The sequence below is a fragment of the Bombus vancouverensis genome, chromosome 13 (assembly GCF_051014615.1).
Source record: "Bombus vancouverensis nearcticus chromosome 13, iyBomVanc1_principal, whole genome shotgun sequence".
Taxonomy (NCBI): domain Eukaryota; kingdom Metazoa; phylum Arthropoda; class Insecta; order Hymenoptera; family Apidae; genus Bombus; species Bombus vancouverensis.
The window spans coordinates 11,432,764-11,451,039 of NC_134923.1; the positions used below are offsets into that span (position 1 = coordinate 11,432,764).

The window sequence follows — 18,276 nt, forward strand, 5'->3', positions numbered from 1 at the left end:
CGACTCCGAATCCCTGAATGTCGTGTTGCATCCTCGGCGTCCTTGAATCCTTTTTACTTCCAGGTTTCGGGCGTTCGCCCGGTCGTTCGCATTTCGCCGTCTCCACGTTCCTTCCGATCAGATAAAAATGTTATGCATTCAACGCATGCCTATCTGTCGGCCATGCCGGCGATGCTCTCGAGCACGGCGCGCCGCGACGCGACGTCGAGAGAGCGTTCCCGTAGGAATCCTCGATCGGTCCGCCGCGCCGCCGTTGTCGGAGCAAAAGAGTCTGACGGAAAAGGGAGGGAGGGAGGAAGGAAGGAAGGAAGGAAGGAAGGAAGGGTGAGAGAGCGCGATCGGCGCGTGTGTAACCGCGTATTCGCCCGTTGGAGGCAGCATCGGCGAGAGAGGCGACTTCTCGAGGTCGTCGATGGACCTCTCAGTCCTTCGGCGGACGATTTATCAGAGCCGAAAGATCAGGCCAGGTGAGCAACACACGCGCGATCATAGACACGAACACGTATCGCGTGGATAACGCTGTACTTCGTACACGATGGCTTAACAACGCAATTTATCAACGGCCGCTTTCATCCGGGCGATTCTACGTAGCAATTAACGTGTCCACTGCGGGAACATCGTATTTTAAAGGTTTACGGCCCTGACACGCCCATACAAAATTCACTAGCCTCACGCACCTTCTCCTCTGCACGCCATGATTTTTCTGCTTTCGACGAGATTTACGAGTGGACTACGCGCGACGACAGCGATTCGCCCGATGTCCGGTGCGCGATCGACTCGATTCTACGCCCGATTCCGATTTCCAAACGATCGGAACGTCGGTGTTGGGTGCATGCGCGCACATTTTCGCCTTCTCCTACGAAACGTCATCGTTCGACTGGGATTAGATAGCGTCATCGTACGTAATCGGGTCGTGGTAGCGTTCCGAGCGATTCGCAGGTTGGATAGGGTGCGCGTTCGTCGATACGCGAGAATGTTATTCGAGGGGCGTTCCATTCTCCCTGGCTACGCGAGTGTACGTGATTTCGAAGTTCGAGTTTCATACTGCATGAGTTATCGTCGACGAAGGAACGTTGTTCGGTCGATTCGCTAAAAATTTTGAGGTATTAAGCGTACCGTGTTCATTTTCTTCTTAACGCTCTGTGCAAATGGGAAATTGTTTAATCGATTCGAGCGGTATTTTTGTTTCTTCGAATTTAACAAATAAACCTCGTAATCGTACGCTGTGCAAGGTACGAAGCGCAAGGTCTTCGTTTTGTTTCGTATAAAATACGGTTACTTTTCTTACGGAATAATTTGACCGTGAATCAGCTTGTTTATTTGTCGGAACGGATATAGCTGTATCGAATATCGCGATAATCGATCGCCTCGATTAAAACCACAACCCAGTCGATGAAAATGAAAATTGAATCGGAAATTATAAACGTTAGATAGCCTTGAGATCAGGCGCGTTATTCCGCGCCAAATTTACCTTTCGCGTATTCGCTTGATTACCTACGGATAGAACTCGAAAAGAATTTTGTCGCGCCGCAGGAAAAACGAGCTTTCACCCGGTATCTCCTCGTGCTAACCACCGACGAGAGTTTCGCTGTCTATTGGCATCAGCAGATCAAAGCGGCACTTAAGGTTAATCGTGGAACGCTTTTTCGTGGCAATGGTGCCGGACGATGTTCGCCGATAACTCCGATGCCATTGAATCGAGCAAGGTCTGGTCTGGAGAGCTTGGATACTTGGCTTCGTGCCGGACTCCAAGCTCGATCCTTTCTTCCAGTTTAGGAACGCTGGCCATTAAGCGGTACGTGCGAGAGGAAACATACTTTAGACATTAACATCGCAGTCGTTCGACTACGCGCACTATTCTCCTAATGGCATGCTCGGTTTAAAAGACAATGTGCAGGCCTCATCCGAGCGAAACTTTATCAATGGCGTTCCTTTGAATAGGAAACTTCTTTCCGCAATCTCTCAACGCGTTCGTCATTCGCTTAATCGCTAAATTACGAGATTTATTTGATGGATGTCCTCGCGAAATCTAGGTTTCGCGATCGCTCAAGATTTAGTTTAGCGGCGGCTGTTCTTTGCGTTTAGGGGCGCACGTTTGTCCGAACAGCATCACGGGAGTCCCAAAGTCCTCGCGTTGTTGCAGTTCTACGTGCGTATTTATGGAGTTCCTTATCGTGATCGAAAGCTAGATTCGTTTACGTAAAATTATCGAACGTGATTAATTTTCTCTCATAGACGTTTAATATATCCTCGCGTCGTTTGGCGATACTCGAAATGCATGTAAAGCAGTTTATTTTAAGAGCTAAGGTAAGCCTCGAGCATCGAACGAATCGAAATTTAAATAACTTTATAATTAATTTCTCGATGTATGGTCGATACCGGTTGTTTGTTTGGTCTCTTCGTATCTTCTACTTCGTTAAGATCCGATATCTCGAACATCCTATGATCAAAGGACCTGTTGCTCCGATGAGACACTCCGCTAATCTTCTCCGGTAGTAACAAATTCGAAATCTCCGAAAACTATAATTAAACGTGGTCGTCATTTACGATCGACAACTTCGGAAGCAGGAAAGATAAGAAACCTGTTTCGTCAAACCGAAACGATCTCCGGTGCCAGTTCCCGTTCGATTCTCGCATCGCGCGTCGTTCCGTTGATCTGGTCTGACGAAGGCGAAGGGAGCGATTCGGCAAAAATGTTAACGAATCGCGGAATCCCGGAGGCAGATGTATAACGGGGTGGTGTCGGTCGTTCGGAGAGTCACAGATGGGCGCTGCCCTGGCCATCGGTGCGGCGCGGCGCAGCGTTCGAACGTAGACGGGGCGCGCGGTCCGTGGTCTGCGAAGTCGAAGGGTCATCGAACTCGTGTTCGAATGTTCGGCGAGAGAGCACCGGCTGCACAGGAGTACCGGGAACCGAGAACAAAGTACCAGGTATCCATTCACCGTACGAACCATCGAGCGTCGTCCGGGGGCCCCCTTACCCGATAAGGGCGATCAGCCCCCACCTTCGCCGAGGCCACGTTGCAGCCCGTGAGCGTCTCGTCCCACAAACGAGCAGACGGAAATCGCCAACTGGACGTTCTGGCTAATGATGCTGGCCGCTCTCCGCTTACGAGCCGTGGCTACGTAGTACGTATACGCCACTGGCCACGTTCTTCCCTATCCCTGCTTATCCCTTACTTTGTTTGTCGATCCCTTGCGTCCTGTTCGAGTCAACGACCCGAGTATCGGCTACTTTTCGTCGTAGCGATGCACGTTGGCACTGACGAGCCTCTGCAGCGGTCTCGTTGACGTTGCATCGCAACTTGCCGTACGTTTGACCCTTTAGCTCTTAACCCTCTTCTAGCTGAACGCTAGCGTACGCGCTTATTAGGAATGCACAGGTATCCGTATGCATTTCGTTAGAAATCGTAAAGTATCAGAGTGTAACGAAAGAACCGCGCGCGTTAAATAGCTTCACGCTTAAAATAGAAGCGAAATAGTTATTCGTTCGTTAAACGGAACCAGCGCGAGGCATCCGCTACACAGGAATGTTACTCTAGAAAAGAAATTCTAATTCAAAGCATCTAATTACCGTTCGCGTCAAAGGACACGTTGACACCGTCGTGTAGAGAGAAATCGGCGTCGGCTGCGTGGGATGAGCGAAAGTGTATGCATTTGGCAAAAAGGTCAATCGAATCGAAACCTTGCAACCGGCGAACAAGCTACAGCGAAGCCGAGGCTTGGTAAAAATCAAACATGCTGCTTGTTCTCAACCCTCTTTTCATAACTCGCACGCAAATGTCGCGAAGGGAAATCGCAAACAAGCGGCGTATCTAGCCGAACAGTGAACAGTACGAGCGAAGCGTATCGCGTGTTAACATACAAAACGTCGAGGCTCGTCTCGGATAGCAGGAGGGAAGCGGTTTTCGCTTGGAAAGGGAGCAAAGGGGAGCGAAGGAAGGAAATCAGAAGCTGGACGTCGCGGCTAATGATGCTGCACGGCCGTCCAAGTAGTACAGTAGTAGACTCTATTCTTTATTCGTACTTTATTTGCTTGTGCTCTCCCACGTGCAGCCGCGATTCACTCGCGTGTCGTGGACGTCGCCCGTTAGCTCTTCCGTCGTGTAGCTTTTTGCCGGCCGGCCGCGCGGCTAATTTATGTACTTATGAGAGAGCGAAGGGAGAGAAAGAGACGAAATACCGTCCGGCTGGGTTCTCGTGGTTGGCTAGCCGCTCGTTCGAATAACGACGGCCCGTTCGTCGCGTAATTTACGCGTTTTTGCCCGAGCGGAATGCGGTCCCGCCACACCGATAGACTGAATTTGTGGCTGTTTAAACGCAGCTCGCCTCCTCCCGTGACATAGTTCTTTCCACGGTCGAGAATCGACAGAGAAACTCGAATTCCCACGCAGCCACCGTGTTTCCAGTACTCGAGAATCCTATCGGCGGTCCCGACACCACCACCTGTGCAAAATAAAGTTATTATTTATGGGACACACGGCCGTTTAACGAGCCACGCGAATGTGTCCCAGTAATAGCGGTGCACGATATACATAATTAGCATAACCAGACGCCGGGAAACTTGGTTAGTTCGAAGGACGCGTAGCGAGCGTACCTGCGTGTCCGCCTCCGCGATAAACCCTCGTCCGGAGGATCGCGCGCCGCGTCCTAGCGCGATATGGATCATTATGCCAGATCCGGTGATAGCGCTCGCTCGTACTTCCAGCTACTTAACGGTGGACGAGTTTACGCGGAAAATCTGACCTCTGTCTGCCAGGTCGTCTTACGCACGCGCCATCTTTTTCGTTAAATCTCTCGGTTGACGTAACTGCCGGGACGAGTATCGCGCTTCTGCAACAGAAGTTTCGGACCTTCGCAAGGTCACCGAGTCGTCAGATCCGATCGTGCTGTAATTTTAAACGATCGAGCGATTAAATCTCAAGGCAATTAAACTTCGTAACCAACGGTAAATTCTTCGTTACCAGCTACGAATTATTCTATTTGTCCGATCGTATCCCAAAAGTAAGAAAAGCAAGAAAATTTTCGCGTTCTAATCGAGAAAAGGTTATCCTAAATCGTTCGATCGAAGCTGCGACTCTCGGACGTCCATCTATCATTAACGAAACGCGTCTGTGGGTAAAACCGAGCACCGCCTATCGTAGTTTTTCATCGTGGAATATCATCTTGCATGCCTTTCATTCGTCAAAGGCTCGGTAAATAACCGTGGCCGGTAATTGCCAGTGGTCAGGACGTTTGCTCGTGTTATCGTCTGTTATCGATTGATAACACGTCGCCCGCCAGTAAGTAACTGTAACTTGATGGATTGTGCTTCATGGATCACGCGGTTTGCAACGCGATCGACCCCGGGCGATCTTGGACAGGATGTTCCCATGCCGGCTGTCGTTTCACCTGTTCCTTTTCGCTCGTTCGCGAAGAAATCAGCGTTAAGTTACGTGCATGCTTGAATACGCGACCTACGGACGCCGTGAACTGGGATACGTGTCTGCTTTGTAAAATATTAATCACGCGTGAAAATGGGTTTCACGGAAAATGTATAATTCCTTCGTGTTCCTGCATCTTGATCGTACCTGCTACATCTTTTCAGGCTAACGGTTAACGGGTATTTGTTTGCGATTAAGTTATGCGAATCACGGGTAATAGAACTTTATAGGATGCAGGTAATGCTCGGTGCAGAAATTATAAAACGAATTAACAAAAACTTATATTACTAACGGCAAATTTACGAGCACGCACGCGTTTAATTTCCCACCGACCACGACCAAAGTATCGCGTCTCACTTTGCAACAGTATTCCATCAATCACACGCGCGAACGTACACGGTCTACGAGCCTTGTCCCGTTCCGCTGACGTCGAGTCTCAAAAATAGGTTTACAATGGTTTGATCGATTGCGACTTTTAGGCAGACACGTTATCTTATGGCATCTACTCGATCGGCTCGAGTGGATCGTTTTATGCAACAGAAATAGACGGTCGAGAAGGCCTATTATATCGTGACACGTTATGTATCATTCGAAGCGCTGCCCTGCCGTCAGAGGTCTGTTCAGGTCTCGTGGTAAAGAACGATGGGAAAACGTGTATGCTTGATACATGATCTTCCGATCGTGAATCCTCGATCCGTCGACAGGTTACTGGTCAGTAGTACGTCGTGCGGGATATCGACTGTGTCGAAGCTTGTCCGAGTAGTGTGATAAAAAAGCTTGTTAGCTTGCTCGTCCTTGTGGCTCAAATTGATTATACTTAGACGCGAACGCGTTTGGTATCTACGATACGCGTGTAGTTTTAAGACAGAAACCAAACGTGGAATACTTTTAATTTTTCTGATCGGTTTCTTATCTATGCTACGCTGTATATTTCTATCGTTACTCGCGAGTTCCGAACAATTCTCGTATTACGCCAATATCTTTAGAAGCTATCGAGAAATATAAATTTCACATCCTGCAACAAATCCACCTACCACGTACTACTGCATTACTCAGTGAAAAGACAATACCCATGGAGAGCCATCGACGAAAGTATTCGAGTATCCCTGTGGACGACTAAATTCTCTTATGGACAAGAGTTTCTGTATAAGAAAAGCGCAGCAGGCGGTCCGATTACAATAGCAGTTCCTGCTGGTGTCAAGTTGATTAGCCCGAGCCGTGAGTTTAAAGGCACGTGTCCTCTCCGGTGGTGACCGTTATGTGGACGTGACCTATGTCGTCGTCTATAGTAGAGCCTAGGATCAATGAGTGGTCGTTTCTTAGAAGTTAAGATTATGCCCATGGCTATGCACAATGTTCCACTCCTAACGGTCCGCCTGCGCACCAGTGACCTGAACACGAACCGCGCAAACTTCGCCCTGCCGCATTGTTCTTCGCCCAAGCCGACGAGACTGGCTACCTGTTTCCTTCTTTTAATTGTTCCCTAATAGACGTAATTTATCGACCGTTCTTTCGATAACGACGGATCGCAGCTCGCAGCGATCTGCGATCGTTCCCGGCAAATTATCCAAAGAATAGGACATTCCAACTTTCTTTTCGACCATGATTTATCAAGTTCCAACGTTGCGTAAACTTTTTGACGTTTCGATGGCTTTGTAATTGAAAGAACTTGCACGCCGTATAGTTCGATCCCCAGCAGAGAACGTCGTCCGTTTAGTAACGGAAAGAGAAGAAGCGAGAATGGAATTGGAAATGCTCTATATTTATGTCCACGTCGCGTCGTTCATCTTCCAAAGAGACCATAGTTTAAATCGAAGACGACATCTCGGACAAGCCGTTTTAATTCCAACGTGTCGCGGGATTAGAAAAGTCCCGAGACAACTTGATCCCCGCATTCCCTCGTGCGGGGATGTTTTCGTCGTTTCTCTTTCGTCTGCCATCCGTTCAATCTGACACGAGCGAAGACACAGTACGACGAGAATCGCGTCGTCTTCGTCGCACGAATTCCTTGCTTGTCGCTCGTTCGTTTGATTTGGCCCGCTTGGTAAACGAACTTGGCCTGATCCGGCTTTCTTCCACGCCAAAGTGCTAGTTTCTGGCTTCTTAGATTCGCCGATTGAGATAAAACGATAAGTCGAAACGAAGCCTCGCGAGGCCTTCTTCGTCCACGAAGGACGGGGGCTATTCGGGGTGAATAATCGTATTTGGCGTGGCCAAATCGTCCTGGCCGACCGACAGTCTGTTAACAAGTTCCAGTTAATCCTCTCGTTCGAACGAAAATGCGAGGAATAAAATATCGTCCGAGTATGTGAGTTTGGCTGATGCAACTCGTGGCGATAATGCAACAAAGACGCTCCGATGCTGTAATCGATAGAGAAACGTTGTAAAACAGTCGCAAATGGACAAAGTCGTTGACATCTATTGCTATGGTTATCGAGACGCGTCTGTAAAATTCTGCTGTTCTCGTTGGATCCTGCAGGACCTAGAGCGTCATCCGCAGACAGAAGAACTCAATCTCGCCGCGTCCAACGGCGCTCGAATGATACACGAAGTTTTCCATCGAAGTAATTCCGTTCATTACATCCACGGTGCTCATCACGCGCTGATGATGATACCCTATCCGGTCGGCGCGAGGAGCACGAGAGATAGTTAGCCGCTTGTAACGACGACGGGGTGATAAATTTTCGCGTGTCGGCTAACAAGACCGCTCCGGAACAGGCCTCGAAAATTGCATAGCCTTTCTTAGAAATTCACCGCGGGTCCTTGCCGCGGTTTAGCCTATAGCCGGCCTGTACAGATCCAGACGAAACCCACGTAGGCGTCTAGGGACAACGTCCTGGCTTTCAGGGTGCGTTCACCCGCTCGGCCGCTCGGCCGCTCGCCAACCTTTCATCCGAAATCCTTGAAAGGGGGGCTGGAGGAGCAGCCGGTGACAAGGGTACAGGATCTCTCTGTGTGTAGATCGCGGGGATCATTGCGAGAAGAGGGCATCGCGCCCACGTTCGACAAACCGGACCTGTCCGATGCTCTTCTTTTCTACACGCGTCTGCCCGTGATGGCCGCGTTTCTCATTCGACGCTCTGGCTACCTGCTCCTTTTCACCGGCCCCTCGGCCCGATTAATAGCGAAACGAGCCGTTGCCCACTTTTCATCTCGATAAACGATCGTTAGCTTGCCACGTATTGTATCCTCTGTGGCAATGTCGGATCTCTCCGCTTGGTCGAGGTCGAAGATCTTAATGGTAGACTCATCGGACAGCCAGGCTAATCCTGTCGTCGGTACCAAGCTTTTGCCAGGTCTTGGTCCAAGAGAAATTCCTTTTCGTGGGAGCGCGTGCACGCACGCCTCAGTACTCGTAGGTGAGCGAGGCGACTGGTCGCGTATATGGACATACAGGGCAAGGCGAGCGCGATGCGGCACGCGTTGGCATTCTGAATCGCGCCGCTGTTTTCCGGTCTGCGCCTCCGCCGGTTCCGTTAGCCACGTTGTGCGATTGTGCTAATGGGTCAAATTGCGTCTGTCATCTAACGAGCCGCGAGCACGTGGGTGGCGTGCCAGGTCTCCGGATTAAGACGCTAGTTCGTCGCGCATGGCGATCTCGTCTACGTTTTTTTTTCGAATTAAGGAAAATTGCGAATCGCTTGGGTAGCTGAAGATTTTATACGATAACGAAGGTTTTGAGAGCGTCCAACGACCAAGGGGAAAAATTGTACGAGATGCGCATCTTCTTATTACCTACGAGTATTCAATTATTGGATCTTATTTTCGATCCAAGGTTGTCTCTCGAATAAACCATCCCCTGGCTATAGCCGCAACGACTATAGCGACTGAAACTTACTCAATTGCGGCAAATTTTTTGCGATTGTAGAACGGATCTGCGATTCTACGGTTCTGCTGACTCGAAAGGGAGAGAGACTGGGCTTCGTGCATCAAGATCGGATCGATTCTCAAGAACGAGAAAGTAATGGCCCATGAAAATTCACGAGCCACGCTGCACGGAGCGATAGGCTGCGTGGTAAGTGGCTAATCGTGATCATGAATAAACATTATCGTGGAAATTGTGACATCTACGCGATGATACTTGCAGTTACCTCATCCTCGTTCGCCCGTCTTTCCGTCCTTCTCCGCCATTCTTTCGAAACGCGTCGGGCTAGGTTAATTAATTCCAGCCGGAGTGTTAATAATTAAGCCACCGATGTAAACCGAGAACAGTGCGAAATAATAGCACCTTTCCTCCTTCGAGAGAAGATAATGTGACATCTGTATACAATTTATACACCTGGGACAACGTTTTGAAGATTCGAATCTTTTTCAAGTTCGTGCAACGTCGTGCGTGCAACGTACAGCGCTCTTTTAATATCCAATACGCGTTGAAAGCGTCGATCAGGAAGCTCGTTAGCGATCGTAAAAATGAACGTTTCATGTCGTAGTTGCTTATAAAAAATGTACAAAGGAATCTAGATACAACGCTGGATACAACTTCTTCTCTCGAACATTCTCCACGTACCTACTGTTTGTAATTAAAAAAAAAAAGAGAGAAAAACGAAGAAAAGAAAGAGAAGGAAAAAGTGAGGGTAGTCATGGACAAAACCGAAAGAAACGCAGAGGTCAGAGAGAAGCCGCGTAACTATCCGCGTTCTTTATCCGGCCAGGTGAAATTCGACGGCGAAAAAGAGTGGTAACGCAGACGTGGAAGGTGCAGTCGCAGTGAAACGACCGGTAGGTAGGCTGTAAAAGGTAAACCCGTCGTACCGGCACCGTTCGTGGTCCGCGGGCATTCCAGGCGACGCCAACGTGCCCTCCTCCTCCTCCTCCTCCTCCTCCGCCTCCTCCACCTTGTCTTTCTTCTCCTTCTTCTTTTCTCTCTGGCTTGGCCACCTTCTTCGCTGCCCCTCCACGCCACCCCAACGAACCTCTCCCATCTTTGCCTCGCAATAATGCAACTGCATGCAGTTGCGTTATCGACAAACCATAGCTGGACTACTGTGCCGCAGGAGAGAGTAAGACGACCGATACTGTTACGTAAAACTCTATAGAAATTTTAATTTTCACCGTGCGATACGGACTTTTGCCCCTTTCACGATGGCCAGCGCTCGTCGAAGGTTTCATCCGTGTTCAGCCGAATCCGAAGATGGTAGGACAAAGCAAGCTTCGACGTTTCGGCGACGATTCTCTTGCACCGATCGATATTTCGGACGATATGGTAAAAATTTGCGATTAGGCACGAGGTACATTTGAAGGAAGGCACGGATAGGAAAGGTTTCGTGCCACATCTTCGACTAAACAACCGTTTCGCGTAAAGACGTCTCGTAAATCATTCGTAAGAACTCGTGATGAATTGGAAAATGTATGCAAATTTTAATAGCCTATAGTCACTGCTATGGAGTTAAACGAAAATTTATGTGAGTTGTTAATTAACCGTATGAATAAATGCAATTCGTTTGCGAATGTTGAAACGCAATCAGAATATTCTAGACGTACAAATGTAAATCCAGTAAATTACCAATTATCCGCCTTACTAGGTAAATGATTCATTGTTAGTCCAATTAACTAACGATGTAATAGTAGATAGCGTGTACAGCGAGGTAAACGTGTGCTCGTGTCATTAGTCGGACATTCGAAGCTCGTATCGTATAACGAATAGGTTAACGTCGAGCTTCGTGTACATATTTTTCAATTAAAACCTTTCGCAGCTTTCGTACCTTTTCAAAAACTAAATCTTCGTCGCTTTTAACAACTTGTCGGTTAACATCGACGTAACAAATTTCTCCGATTTCATCTACTCGTGTACTACAATCAGAAACTTTGACAAAAATTCTAAGAAGGGATTTAAACGCTTAACAACGATTTAATCTACACATATCACAGAATAAACGTGAGATTCCATACTCGGAATTTCCAGCGCCGTTTATCCAGACTACAAAGAGTTTGTTACGACGATGAATTACAAAAGGCTCTATCACGGACGTACCAATGCTTTCGTGTCCCACTGTATACAGGGTGGATTAGCAGCGTAACGCTGCTAGGATAGTAGAGTGAAGTAGAGTCGTTCAATTCGTTCGTAGACAGAACGTTCCGAGTTACCGGCAACTGATTTTCTAGCGCTACTTGCTATGCATTGAACGACGTCGTATACGACGGGGTGTCGTCCGATCGAGCCTCTGTCGCTGTTGCACATCCACCGTTCCATCGGCAGGAATTTAATTACATACGTGGTGCACGAGCAGAAGGGAGCGCAACGAATTAAGTTTTGCGCGCGAACGAATTAATATAGCGATATTGCCCGGCTGAAACAGACTGAAGCCTGTTAACCGTAATTAACACTTTTTGCTACGAAAGGCTTTCCGCGAATCCGTCAGTCCACCATTCGAACGTTTTATTTTTCTCTTACACGCTGTTCGAAGAAAGACGCAAGACTTTGTGGTTTTATAGCATTTGAATTTTATCAAAGATACATCCGCAAGGATGTTTCACGCGCACGATTTATCCGTCCATGAGAAATAACGTGGCTGAATTAGGATAACAAGCGATAAGATTCTAAATAAAGATTTGCGAAGAGAGGCAACGAAGGAAACTTATCATTATTATACAAAGTGGAAATCGGTCGTGAGATTTGCCCGAACGATACCGTTCTCGCTCTCTCGGTTCGGACGCGATCACTCGACGACGCGTTATTTGTCACCGGTGCAAATCGCGGCGGCTCTCTCGCCGGCGGCGCGCGATCCTCGCAATAGCCGACTCGGAGAAAAGAGTTTCGCGTATATCGTGACAGATTGTACGGGTAGGACGCGACTAATTGAGTCGTCTCGTCACCCCCTTCAACCCATTCCCTCCTTTTTTCCTCGCGTTCCTTCCACGAGCTTCGCCTTTCACGCTATTGATGACTGTTCGTTTAATCTCGTTCCATTCTGCGTCCCCGCATAAAGACCGCTCGTCCATCATAGCGAGATTATGATAGGAGGCTGCTTCAATGAAGACATTACGCGTACGATGGCTCGGGGATTCATCTTGGCTTATATACGAGCGAGCGCGATTGTGCCGACCAGAGTCGCCTTGAGACGCAATCTGCGAATCGGCCGGCGATTTTTTTCACCAACGATGAATCGAACCGGCAGCCTGCGGCCTTTCGAATCGCCTCTGAAGAAAGATAAAGCGTACTCAGGGGTGGAATTGCACGCGGTTTTCATCTTAAGGCCTCTAGATCGTTTCGAGTTTTGTTCGAGTTGCAGTTTTCTTTCGCGCGCTGTAACCTTTTCAACGACCTTCTATTCGCGATATCTCGCTGTCCTAAGAGAGTAACTTGCAACTTGATGCTTTTTAAGGAGATGCAAGCTTGAAACTATGGACGCGCAATAACGTGCACCTATACGTTGCGCGAGACTATTAATAATTTGATTGAGCCGATAGTACACGTTCGATCTGTCGTATAATTTCTTTTAACTTGCCGCGTACATACGTACCTGTATCGTATTACATGCTTCGTTTCTTCTAAACACATGTAAACGTTCGTTCCTTGATATCCCATACCTCCTGTATAATCTTCGATATTTCCATATTCCGTATGTCTGCCACGTTTTACAGAAGCATCGTTCAGGGATTTAACACTTTATAACGTTGCATGTAAATTCATGAATTGAAATTCTAATCCTCACGACAGATCTCTACGGTGGACGTTTCTTCGGACAGCGCCTCGACATATTGTACCTTCATCTCTATATGTAAATTAGCTAGTTCTCCGTGGCGATAAACTTTCGATCTTTGTGTTCCATAATTCCGACACTGTTTAACGATTTAATGCCTTTTAGTAGAAAAGGAAGTAGGAAATTTTGGACTGAAAAGGGTGCTACGTGACACACTTTCGCTTCAGACGATTTTATTAAATGCTACGCGTCTAAATCTACGCACGTTCCATCGTTCGTTGTTATTCGTCTCGAGTACCTTTCGTAGAGACTAGCGCGAAACCACGATGGAAATTTTTTCCAGATATCTTGCGTCGATATCGATCGTTTTAGAAAATATCTATATTTATAGTTCGTTGACCTATGTACGTATTCTAAATCCCACGTAACTCTTAGCTACGTCATCGATAGAAACATCTCGTTGGTAAAATCTCTGAGATCATCCAGAAAGGCATACAAAAGAGAATTCCCCTTCGCGTACAAAAACCTTTTCAGTCTTTTCAGCTCTTTCAAATCGCTCTCACGAATCAGATAACGCTACGTCGAACGTTTCACCCCTTATAGTTCACGGAATGGCACCCGAACAATGTTGTTCCTTGCCTCCTTACGATTCTTTGTTTATTTAAGCAACGACGAGAAAGGTATCAGGATGTCTTTTCACAGCCATTCGTTCAGTTCGAGGCTGCCTATTGCGCCGTTTCAGGCGCGATCGTATCTACGAAAGAAGTTCGAAAGAAAGTGTTCCACTTGTCGATAATGATATCGATGAACGTTCGATCACCGTGTCTAGGTTGCATGGTAAATATAACCTGAATACGCAGGACAGGAGAAAGCCGTAATAATATTGTCTTTCGTCGGTTCGCTATACAACGAGGCGTCTTTAACTCGATCAATGACTGTCGATGAGCGTCGAAAGTAACCAAAGGAAACTTTACTACCGTCTCGGCATTTTACGGATCGGTTGAGAAGGAGATTCAGCGGAGTGAATTTTATGGGTCTCGCGGGATCGACGCTTTGAATTGCTAAATCGCCGCGTATTCGCGCGGTCTTCCTTGCCGATTTTTTCGCCTATCGGACTTCGTAACGAAGAGATCCGAACGAATTATACGAATGGGCGAGTAGTAACGATCGTTCAGAATATATTTTGGCAACTGTTTCTCCAGACAGCGTTTTTACAAACGATATAACGCGTTAGTTTCTAATGTTTCTGGAATTGCCACCTCCTCGTGATAAATAAGTAAAAGGAGAGTAGAGTTTCCTGCGTTGGAAAGCTGCATTTGTCATAAAGAAATATAAAGTCTAATTAACGCTGCACTTGCCTTCAATTATTACACCGTTCAGTGGTATTTTACATGAATTTAGACTTTGAAATATCGAGCGTACGAATGAATAATGCTTTGGAAACTAACTACTATGGTTAATACTTTAGGGACCTATGTAGGCTGATCGTGTAACAAAATATAGGGTTCTAACGAGACTTTAACGATGAGACTTCTGTTTACGAGCAGCCTAATGCTTTCTCTGCGTATCTTAATTACATAGATTTGGTAAGGAGCGCTAATAGTGGATTTTATTAGTAACGGTGTTAATGGATCGTAATTATAGACAACGATCATCTTGAATCTATCTTACGGTTAAATCTTATATTATTTACTGGGAACAATCAATTTGTAAATTAAAAAATCGACTACTAAAACTATTAGTTTCTGGACACGCATTTATCTAGACTGCTTCATTTCTCTCCATCACGTGCTACCAACTCTAATTTCTATGCCATTATTCTTCGCCGCTGCTATTAATTTACTTACCCCGTTGAAGACCCGCGGTAATATACGCGATCCTGACAATTAATCGTAAATACAGTGTCAAGTACGTATCTAATCGCTGGATGTAATCTCGAAATATCATCCTCGTCAAACGATAAGTATAATAATACAACTTTCGATATTATATTCTCTCCTCGTAAGGCTCTCAAGCGAAACATAAAAGTTTGATATTTTTTCTGTTTTTTCTTTTCTTTCTTCTTCTCTCTCTATCTCTTTTTTTACATCAATAACAGCTTCGCGCTAAACTGTAAAATTTATTTCACAGCGATTTTCGCCTCGTTCGTGCTCGTGTTCCCTGGCAAAGGTAATTTAAAAGCATCGGAAGAATTGTTGGCGCGGAGACCACGGAAAAAGAAAGAAGACCGCGCGGAGGATCCACGGAATGGATGGCCGAAAACTATTCTACCGTGAGGGATGACAACTAGCCGAGCTTAGACGAAGGCTCAACAAGGGTGAAACGCCGAGAGGACGCTGCAGGGCGAAAGGGTAGGCGGATTATTTGCATTTTAATTTGCATATTAAAACACGGCTCGTCGATCAGGCGAGCAGGGCTGCGAAATATGATAGGTTGCTCTCCGTGGCCGTCGCATTAACGTTGTAAAGGTGAGTTACACGACCGCAAGGCAACCCGACGGCCATGAGATCGTTCACGCATGCCGATCTTGAAATATGCACCCGTGGACCAAGATTACCGGACCCCGATAGCTCCGTTGTCTCGATCGATCCACCAGCCTATCGCGTCCTTGCGATTCACTGTTTGCACAGAACCGAGGCAACGAGGAGGAGGAGGCTCCTCTACCAAGGCTAGTCGAGTTTAGATTCGCTCATTGCTCGCGATTTCCTCGATTTTTTCTCGAGATCGGATACTATCGATCGAAGAAATCCAGAGTAGGTAGGAAAATCAGCTGGGGTGTCGAAGTATTTGTGTCGTGGTAACCGGAATACGAAATTCGACGGATTCGCGGAAAGTTTGTCAACTGGAAGATCCATAGGTTAGCCGAGAGATTCGAGTTAATCGTATCGATTCTTTGATGCAATTTTTCCTTATTTTTTCGATTGTTCGAGGAACGAGCGATAAAGAAAAGAGCCGGCTAAAAGTAGAAATAAAATACAGGAAGTTTGTAGATCTCATGGTAGGATGGACAATGGGAATAGTTTTGCGCGTCTCGATTAATTTTTCATTAGATGCTACTTTGGATTTCCGTCATTATGTTTTTCGCTAAACAACAAATCGACGATAGCGTGCAGCTGTTCGAAGACGAACGGTAGCCAGTTTGTCCGAGTTTCGCGTTCACCGGCTGATATGTGCAGCGAATGGTAATTATAGAAATCCGTGTACTCATGTCCGGTACCTGTTGTCTCGCTTCTTTGATTAACTATTCTGAAATGTGGACGCACGTGTACCGCGCCAATTGAATTGTTCGTTCCGCTTTTATTCATCCTGCCTGGTCGTTGAACGATCGATTGCCCTCGTAAGTAATTAGAAATATGTTTCGCAATGGGAAACGGATGAAGCGAGTGCACGGACCGCGCGGATTAGAAGTGATAGATCGATCTAACGTGAAATTGAGTATCGATTACGGAGCGATAGCGGCTAAAGATGAAAATGAAATAAAGATTTTAAAGTCACGGTTGAAGACTGGAAAATTGACGTAATAATTAGTATTTCCTGTAGCAATAACGTTCGAATAGCGTAATGCGAACACTGCTACGTCTCCGTTCGCTTGTCTTAAACGACACAGACATCTTCATTTCAAAAGTATCGAAAACTAAGAAACCATAGTGTCGGTACTTGCACGGTCACGGCACTGAAACTTCGAAACGAGGCATATCGTTTATAAATTCGATTCGTTTGATCAAAAAATGCAGAATATCCTCGGATTATCCATATAAAACCGAACGAGTTTGTAAAATATGCTACGACGAAATACGAAGAATCGACGAAAAGTGTATGGCGATCATCTCGAAGGCCTCTTTTCACCGTAGTACGCGACGTAAAACGAATCTCGTTCGGTAGCAGGAAAACAATCTACGGTGATCGCGTTACGCGAATCATGCCGCGTAATGAATTCTCAAAGGGAAGGTTTCACGGTACATCGCATAAATGTTTATACGGAGACTATACGTGACCGTTGTCCGGTTAATGATTTATCCAAAATTCAGTAACACGATACGAGTATCGGTTACCAATCATTGGCAGTGTTCGATTGATGGAACGAAAGGCTGGACAACAACGCGTATCTCATTGGACGCAGACTCAGAGACCACCGTAGAGTTCAGTCGGCATGGTCAAGGAAAACACCTCGGGATCCCTATAGTTGTTCGCTATTATCGTTGTTTCGAGCCGTTAATATTAATGGACATAAACGCGTATCGCTGCGCTGGTCGGTGGAAACGATCTGAAAGAGAAAGAGAAAGAGAAAGAGGGAGAAAGAGGACGATCGACAGAGAGAGAAAGAGAGAGAGAGAGAGAGAGAAAGAGATGGGCATTCGTGGCTCTCCCTGTTAGTTGTAATTGAACGGACGCAGCTGTGCGCTCTACGTGCTCGTAAAACATTAATGACCTATAGCCGCTGACGATCGTTTCACGTTATATTATTCCTCAAAGTCAGAGCCAGCCGGCGTGTTTATCTCTGCATTTTCAATTTTCTTGATCGTGGGTGAACCGGCTGCTGCGCGCACGGCATGAAAGCGTATGTAATGACGACAGTTGTATTCGAGAGATTGCGCTCTCGAGAAACGGGACTCTTGTTAAAACGCGTTGTATAGAACGAAGAGAGGAGCTCCCCTGCGGGAATTGTGCGTCTGAAACGCTTTTGCTTTCCAGTTTTAACCGAGAACGATGGATTAAAGGAGATCCGCACTAGCTCGATAAATAACACGCGCAAGACATCTTCGCGATTCTGAATCGTCGGGTATAATATCAGTTCGGAAGCGAAACTAACGAGCAATTGAATTCGCAGGTCCTTTTTATCCGTCTAATCGAAATTCAACCGAAACCAATTATATCGTTACTCGTTTAAACATCAAAGAACACGTCTATCGAACGACCATCATCGTTAAAATGACTCGTCGTTTAATTAAAAGTCAACAGCACTGCCAAAACGTGCTCTTCTCTTATTTACTCGGACATTCCGTTTTACGCGAAACGCCGCGAAGAATCCGCGTTCGTAGACTCAGAAACCATCAGGAAGGGAGAAGATTATGCCTGTCAGGGATTTTCGAGCGTGACAGGATCCTGTTCCTCGTGGACTTTTTCGTTCGTATTCCTGGCATACGCGGCTTTCTACTTTCCTCGAAGCGTTTTTTACGTTCGCCTAACCACACGTTTAAAAGCAACGATCGGTC

At 46.7% G+C, this 18,276-nt stretch overlaps 1 protein-coding gene and 1 long non-coding RNA gene across 2 annotated transcripts in view; both read left to right on the plus strand.

Moving 5' to 3' along the window:
* LOC143303503 (uncharacterized) overlaps positions 1 to 18,276 on the plus strand; it is a 206,404-nt gene that overhangs the window by 67,061 nt on the left and 121,067 nt on the right. Inside the window, exon 3 of the long non-coding RNA XR_013059892.1 lies at positions 15,194 to 15,414. This is a non-coding gene — a long non-coding RNA (uncharacterized LOC143303503). The remainder of the gene's footprint in view (positions 1 to 15,193; positions 15,415 to 18,276) is intronic.
* Positions 2,765 to 9,450, plus strand: LOC117164804 (uncharacterized). Its single transcript, XM_076623930.1, is given in 5 exon segments — positions 2,765 to 2,811; positions 2,902 to 3,019; positions 3,021 to 3,064; positions 3,066 to 3,129; positions 9,328 to 9,450. Coding segments are annotated over 5 exon segments (396 nt in total).